Source organism: Somniosus microcephalus, chromosome 3 (genome assembly GCF_052327205.1).
Source record: "Somniosus microcephalus isolate GS21.2 chromosome 3, FLI_Smic_1.0, whole genome shotgun sequence".
NCBI lineage: Eukaryota > Metazoa > Chordata > Chondrichthyes > Squaliformes > Somniosidae > Somniosus > Somniosus microcephalus.
Window position 1 is genome coordinate 123,042,164 of NC_140989.1, and position 7,983 is coordinate 123,050,146.

Consider the following 7,983-nt stretch of genomic DNA (forward strand, 5'->3'; position numbering starts at 1 on the left):
AACACTTCCAGTCATCCTTTAGGAACTACTTTTTTTTTTTAAATCCTCCCTTTTCTAACCAACACTGTGTCCCAAGTCAATTTCAGCCACTTTGAGGATTTTGACCTCTTACTTGATCTACCTTGTTCTTGTCCTTCTTGATCTTGTCCTTCTTGACGGCATTAACCAGACTGATTTCACATTGATTACAGCACTGCGCACTCACAGGTTATGCTGTCACATGTCTCAATATTGTAAACTCCTGATCATCAGAGAGACAGTCTCCTTATGTGAGAGAGTGGGTAAACTAGCCTGAGGCGATCAAAGGCAGGCTCAAACTGTGCAGCAGTGCTCAAGTCCTGCAGCGAGGCATAAACCCACAGATGGCTCACTTAGAGCCCCGAGTGCTACCACTGAGCCAAGCTGACACTGTATGACGCATTTAAGCCAAAACATTCAAATGATCAACGACATCCAAATACATGGACAGCTGAATGCACTGGGTTTTTTTTAAATTGTAAAACAGTTCATTTGCCAAATAAAACTATGAGAAGTCAATCAGCAAGGAAATTATTTTGCATGAAGTTGACATTGTGACCAGAAAACATCTAATTTTACAGCAAGTGCAATTTACACAAGCTAGTTCTTAAGTTACACTACAATCACTGGTTTCATTGAACAATGAATTAACTTTAAAAAGAACATGTATTTATATTGCGCCTTTCATGTGCTCGGAATCTCAAAGCACGTTAGACAGTCATGGGTTCAAGCCCTACTCCAGAGACTTGAGTACATAATCCAGATTGACACTTCCAGTGCAGTACTGAGGGAGTGCTGCACTATCGGAGGTGCCGTCTTTGAAATGAGACATTAATCCGAGGCCTCGTTATCCCTCTTAGGTGGGAGTAAAAGATCCCATGCCACTATTCAAACAGCAGAGAGCAGGGGAGTTATCCAAGTGTCCAATACCATCAAAAACAGATTAACCGGTTTCATTTCATTTGTTGTTTTTGCTGATAAACTACCTAAAGAGAAGACCGAGACCTGACCGGTTAGAGGTCTTTAAAATTATGAAGGGGTTTGATAGGGTAGATGTAGAGAAGATGTTGATTGGACTACCCAAACTAGTAAAAATTCTGAGGAGGAGGAATTCCTGGAATGTTTTCGGGACGGTTATCTGGACCAATATGTCGAGGAGCCGACTCGAGATCAGGCCATTTTAGACTGGGTATTGTGCAATGAGAAGGGACTTATCAGCAATCTTCTTGTACGAGGCCCCTTGGGTCAGAGCGATCATAATATGATCGAGCTCTCAGTCGAGATGGAGAGTGAGGAAATTGAATCAGAGACTAAGGTCCAGAACTTAAATAAAGGGAATTACGAGGGTATGAGACGGGAATTGGGTAAGATTGATTGGGTGGTGTTTCTGGGGGGATTGACAGTGGATAGACAATGGCAAGCATTCAAAGATAGAATGGAAGAATTCCAGAACATGTTTATACCGGTTTGGCACAAAAATAAACCTAAAAAGGTGACTCAACCGTGGATAACGAGGGAAATTAGGGACAGCATAAAATCAAAAAAAAGGGCATATCAACTGGCAAAAAAAAGCACCAGACCGGAAGATTGGGGGCAGTACAAGATACAGCAAAAGAGGACAAAGGGATTAATCAGGAAGGGGAAAATAGAATACGAAAGTAAACTTGCAGCAAACATAAAGACAGACTGCAAAAGCTTTTATCGGTATATCAGGAGGAAAAGACTGGTAAAATCCCAAGTCGGTCCCTTGCAGTCCGATTCGGGAGAATATATAATGGAGAATAAGGAAATGGCAGACCAATTAAACTCATACTTTGGTTCTGTATTCACAAAGGAGGACACAAATAACCTCCCAGGAATATCGGCAAACATAGGGACTAATGAGAGGGAGGAGCTGACAGAAATTAGTATCTCTAGGGATATGGTGCTGGGTAAGTTGAGGGGACTGAAGGCCGACAAATCCCCGGGGCCTGATAAACTACATCCTAGGGTACTTAAGGAGGTGGCCCTGGAGATAGCAGATGCTCTAAGGATCATCTTCCGGAACTCCATTGACTCGGGAACAGTACCCGTGGATTGGAGGGTAGCTAATGTTACCCCAATATTTAAAAAGGGGGGGTAGAGAGAAAGCAGGGAATTATAGACCAGTAAGCCTTACATCGGTTGTGGGCAGAATGCTAGAGTCCATTATTAAGGATAAAATAGCGGAGCACTTGACAAATGGGGAAAGGATCGGACAGAGTCAACATGGATTTACAAAGGGTAAATCGTGTTTGACTAATCTGCTGGAATTTTTTGAGGAAGTAACTGGTAAAATAGATGGGGGAGAGCCAGTGGATGTGGTGTACCTTGACTTCCAGAAAGCCTTCGATAAGGTTCCACACAAAAGATCATCATGCAAAATTAAGGCTCATGGGATTGGGGGCAAAGTATTAACGTGGATAGAGAACTGGCTGGCGGATAGAAAACAGAGAGTTGGAATAAACGGCTCGTTTTCGGAGTGGCAGGCAGTGACCAGCGGGGTGCCGCAAGGATCTGTCCTGGGACCCCAGCTGTTCACAATATATATAAATGATCTGGATCAGGGAATTGGATGCAATATTTCCAAATTCGCTGACGACACTAAACTAGGAGGAGGGGTGGGCTCTGATGAGGATGTCAGGAGGCTACAGTGCGATTTGGACAGGTTGGGGGAATGGGCGGATACGTGGCAGATGCACTATAATGTGGATAAATGCGAGGTTATCCACTTTGGGGGTAAAAACAGGAGGGTAGATTATTATCTAAATGGCAATAGATTGGGAGATGGGGAAGTGCAGAGGGACCTGGGTGTTCTTGTGCACCAGTCACTGAAGGAGAGCATGCAGGTGAAACAGGCGATTAAGAAGGCAAATGGTATGTTGGCCTTCATATCAAGGGGGTTCGAGTATAGGAATAGGGATACCTTACTACAGCTGTACAAGGTGCTGGTGAGACCGCATCTGGAGTATTGTGTACAGTTTTGGTCGCCCCACCTGTGGAAGGATGTTCTTGCCATGGAAAGAGTGCAACGGCGATTCACCAGGCTGATACCTGGAATGGCGGGAATGACCTACGAAGAGAGATTAAATAGTTTGGGCTTGTACTCACTGGAGTTTAGAAGATTGAGAGGGGATCTCATCGAAGCATATAAAATTATGGCAGGCCTGGACAGGCTGAATTCAGAGAGAATGTTTCCAATGGCCGGGGAGCACAGAACCAGGGGCCACAGTCTAAAAATAGCGGGCAAATCATTTAAAACAGAGATGAGGAAGAATTTCTTCACTCAAAGAGTGGTGAGCCTGTGGAATTCCCTGCCACAGAGGGCTGCGAAGGCTAATTCAATAAATATTTTCAAGAGAGAATTGGATATATTTCTGAAGGCTAAGGGGATTAAGGGTTACGGAGAAAAGGCGGGGACGGGGTACTGAACTGGTAAGATCAGCTATGATCTCAGACGAAGATCAGCCATGATCTCATTGAATGGCGGAGCAGGCTCGAAGGGCCGAATGGCCTACTCCTGTTCCTATCTCTATGTTTCTATGTTTACACTTGTGGGGAGGACCAAAACTAGAGGCCACCAATATAAGATAGGCACTAATAAATCCAATAGTGAATTCAGGAGAAATCTCTTTATCCAAAGCGTGGGTAGAATGTGGAACTCGCTACTATGTGGAGTAGTTGAGGCAAATAGCATAGATGCATTTAAGGGGAAGCTAGATAAACACGAGGGAAAAAGAAATAGAAGGATATGTTGATGGGGTTAGATGAAGAGGGGCGAGAGGAGGTTCATGTGGAACATAAACGCTGGCATAGATCAGTTGGGCCAAATGGCCTGTTTCTGTGCTGTAAAATTCTATATAATTCTATATTTGTGGGTCCTTGCTGTGCGCGTATTGGCTGCTACGTTTATCTACATAACAGTGACTGCACTTCAAATATACGCCATTGTCCGCAGTCCCTTTAGCCGAATACTTGCGCAGTCCAACCCTTTGTTCACCTGAGATCTGCATGAGGTAGATTCGGGCAGCGTTGGCAGCAGCTCCACATATAAAGATGCCACTCAGTACGGCGCAGAGCGAGGTCAGGCTCCCAGTCAAGTCCCCTCCTGCGGGATTTGTGTAAATGGTATCGATAACCTTTCCCAGAAAGAATGGCGCAGACATGGTCACCATGCTGGACACACCCAGGAAGCCCACGGCAGCTGGGGAAAGAAAACAATGCAAGCCTGTCGATATCAGAACAACACGAGGGCAGGTTGACTGGACTGCTGAGATAAGGGAGCGGACTAACTGACAACACATTACAGAGAACTGGCTGCAGATACAGGCCGGGGCCAACTTTCTAGATTCAGTACATCTACTTCAACAACTCAATCAGAACGACAGAATCCACACTAGCTTTTAAAAATGTAGAGGACAAGGATTATTAAAAAAGATATAAAAGGGTTACAGGGAAAGGGACTAACTGTTCCAGAGAGCCAGCACTGGCACAATAGGTTGACTGGAAGTACTTCTTCACACAAAGGGCAGTGGAAATCTGGAACTCTCACCCCCAACAAGCGGTCGAGGCTGGGTGTCAATTGAAATTTTTAAAACAGAGATCGATAGATTTTTCTTAGGGTAAGGGTATTAAGGGTTATGGAACCAAGACGGATAGATGGAGCTAAGATGCAGATCAGCCATGATCTAATTGAATGGCAGAACGGGCTCAAGGGGCTGAATGTCCTCCTCCTGTGCTGTAAAGTTCTCAGCAATACAAAGTTTAATCGCAAACAGGTTATGGTTTGGCTTTCAGTATCCAGCAATACAAACCTCAATCATGCACTCAAGGTCTTGTTAAATACAAAAAAGGGAAACAATCTCAAGGAACTTTTAAGAATGATTCAGCAATATGAAAAACCATGCCTTTCTAAAAAAGTGCTTTCAAGTTTCCATTTGCAGTGTTAGCAACTGGGTATCCTGTGATTAAAACTGAACATATGCACCACACTGAGAAAATGCTCTTCTATCACTTCTGTTATACACAGAATACTGAATATAAATGGAGAGGAGCCTGTTTACACCCTCTCACAAGGTATCTCTCCAGAACAACATGGCTGGGGATAAAGAACATACTATAGAGATATGATGGGCGTGAAGCCCTATATCACACTGCCCCATGGCATTTTCCAGTTAGTCGCAACTTATGTACATGACTGGAAATTTGTCACTGTCTTGGTTGAAATTGATGTGACAACCGATGAATTATACATAATGAGTTTTGTATCGATGGGGCTGCTCCTCATTCTACATTCAAAACAAGCCTATCTTTGCCACAGCTCTTCACAACTGATTTGACACCACCACCCAGCATCCTCACTGCTTTCGGAAACAGAAAAATACTAGAGAAACGCAGCAGGTTCAGCCAACATCAGTGGCCAAATCTGGCCTCTTGTCCATCCCTGACTTCTTTTGCCCCACGATTGGTGTACATGCCTTCAGCTGCCTGGGTCCTCAGCTCTGGAATTCACTCCCAAACCTCTCTTACCTTCTTTAAGTCACTCCTTAAAACCTACCTCTTTGACTAATCTTTTGGTCACCTGTCCAAATATCTCTATTTGGATCGGTGTCAAATTTTGTTTGATAATGCTCCTGTGAAGCTATGTTAAAGGCGCTATATAAATGCAAGTTGCTGTTGTTGTTGAGAAGGGAACATTTCAAGCTGAACCCATCTTCGGAACTGGCTGAGTCACAAGCATTAACCGTCCGTTCTCCTCACTGGTGCTGACTAGCTTGCTGCATTTCTCCAGCTATTGTCTCAGATTTCCGGCATCTGCAGTTTTTAAAACTTTTTATTTCCTTCATTGAAACATGGTTTGGAGGTGGTGAGCAGCGAGTCAACCAGCAGCACCCAAATATCTTTCAAACTACTGAACAACGTCCATTTAAAAAGCCCCGTAGGGGTTACGGGGATCGGGTGGGATATGTATCGGTGCAGGCTCGATGGGCCGAAATGGCCTCCATCTGCACTGTGGGGTTTCTGTGATTCTGTGAACATAGAAAAAAGTGCCAATGTGCTTCACAGAGGCTTAATCAGAGAAAAATGGATGCCGAACCAAAGGAAGAGATATTAGATGGGGTAACTAAAAGCTTAGTAAAAGGTAGGTTTTAAGGGTCTTATAGGAGAGAGGCGGAGAGGTTGAAGGAAGGAATTCCACAGCGTAGGAATTAGATGGCTGATTGGAGGGGCAAAGGAGGATATGCACCAGAGTTCTTGGCGAGCTGTAGGAGGTAACTGAGATAGGGAACTTACTGGAATCTATCATCAGGGGGCAGAGTGATTGAGCATTTGGACAAATATGAGCTGATCAAAGAGCGTCAACATGGATTTGGGAAGAGTAGGGAGATGGAGAGGATTGAGTGGGGATGGGGGTGTGAGGGCAGTGAGGATGGTGAGGCGGGTCCGCTGGGTCAAAGCCATGGTCAAGTGCCACCCCGCTCGTTAATTTAGGAGAACAATTCACCAGGGATTGCAGTCAAACTAGCTTTGGAAAGCCGGGCTACTCAGCGACTCGGAGCAGAAGCGGCAGCTCCTCCCCACAGACATGGGAAATCCTTCCTCATCCGCCGGCCCACTCTGAGGGCGCCTGGGTCACGGTTACCCGAGGCCGGTACCAGCTTCCTGATCCATGAACCGGGGGGAACCAAGGCCCGCTCGCCCTCTCGTTCCTCCGGGACACCGTGCGGGGGCTCGGTCGCTCCTCCCCTCCGGGCCCGGAGCGCCGGCTGTTACCTGCGAGCGGCCACCGCTCCGGGTAGGCCAAAGTCAGCAGCCTCCTGGCATCTGCGGCGGCGGCCCGGCTCCGCTCACTCTCCCGCCTGGCGATTGGCTGCTGCTGTCCCGGTTCTGGGTCGGCGCTCGGTGGCCGGTTACTGAGGGCCGGCGGCGGAGTCACGGCGCTGCTGCTGTAAGGCCCGGCCTGGTCCCGGTTACCATGGTCACCGCCACCGGGCTGAGGCCAGGAGCCCCGGGCCAGCAGCAGCAAGCCGCGTCTGCCCAGCCCGGCCCGGCGGTGCAGTTGTAAAATCCGGAAAGCCATTCGGTGCAATTAAAATAATAAATAATCAGAGCGAGGAGACGCGGTCAGGCTGCGCGGCGCGGAGCGGAGCCCCTCTCACGGGCTCCTCCGCCCGAGTAACTCAGTGACTGGGGGTCGTGCTCCTGCACGGTTCATTCAGAAAGTCCCAAGCGTTTCCTGTCACTGCTTTTATTGCACGGGCTAGAAACTTTGCACCGCCCTCTTGACCTATCACACCCCACCCACTGCACCGTTCAAAACACGGCAAGCCTTCACTAACAGACCGCGGCCGCGAGCGCCCACACCAGCATTAGAACATAGATTCAAAGCTAAAGCTGCCAACCTTCTCCACAAATTCAGGCTCTTCTTTGACCTGCTTGTTTTCCTCTCCTCCGAGTATATTCCGATTTTATTGTTACTTTGCCACTTGTATTTCTATAGCGCCTTTAACATAGCAAAACGTCCCAAAACGTTGGAAAATTGAAGTCAAGAGGTAACTTTAACCTTAACCGATAAACAATCTTAAATTCTGTTTTGGTGTAATTATCAACTCTTGTAAACTGATGGATATGCCACTTACTGTTTTCCTTCACTTTGCAATTTGGTAAAATTAACAAAATATGCAAAACAAAATTATTCACCGAGCCTGGTAAGGAGACATTAGAGCAGATGACCAAAAGTTTAGTCAAAAGTAGGTTTTAAAGAGCATCTTCAAGGAGGGTAGAGAGGCAGAGTTTAGAGCCTAGGCAGCTGAAAGCACAGCCACCAATGGTGGAGCGATTAAAATCACAGATGCTCAAGAGACCAGAATTAGAGGAGTAGATGGGGTGGGGGGTAATTACAGAGATAGGGAGGGGCAAAGCCATGGAGGGATTTGAAAACAAGGA

General features: G+C 46.4%; 1 protein-coding gene across 3 annotated transcripts in view; it reads right to left on the minus strand.

Annotated features, from left to right (window-relative positions):
- The window catches only part of abcb10 (ATP-binding cassette, sub-family B (MDR/TAP), member 10), a 29,017-nt gene extending 21,722 nt beyond the window's left edge, over positions 1-7,295 (minus strand). Inside the window, exons 1-2 of one of the 3 annotated variants that reach the window (XM_085981562.1) lie at positions 6,811-7,293; positions 4,037-4,240 (exon numbers count right to left, since the gene is read on the minus strand). In XM_085981562.1, the coding sequence (XP_085837688.1) occupies positions 4,037-4,240; positions 6,811-7,117 (511 nt within the window). In that variant the 5' untranslated portion in view covers positions 7,118-7,293. Of the gene's footprint in view, positions 1-4,036; positions 4,241-6,810 lie in introns of all 3 variants that reach the window. The other 2 variants (XM_085981564.1, XM_085981563.1) reach the window with 2 other exon arrangements.
- Between the last annotated feature and the right edge of the window lie 688 nt (positions 7,296-7,983).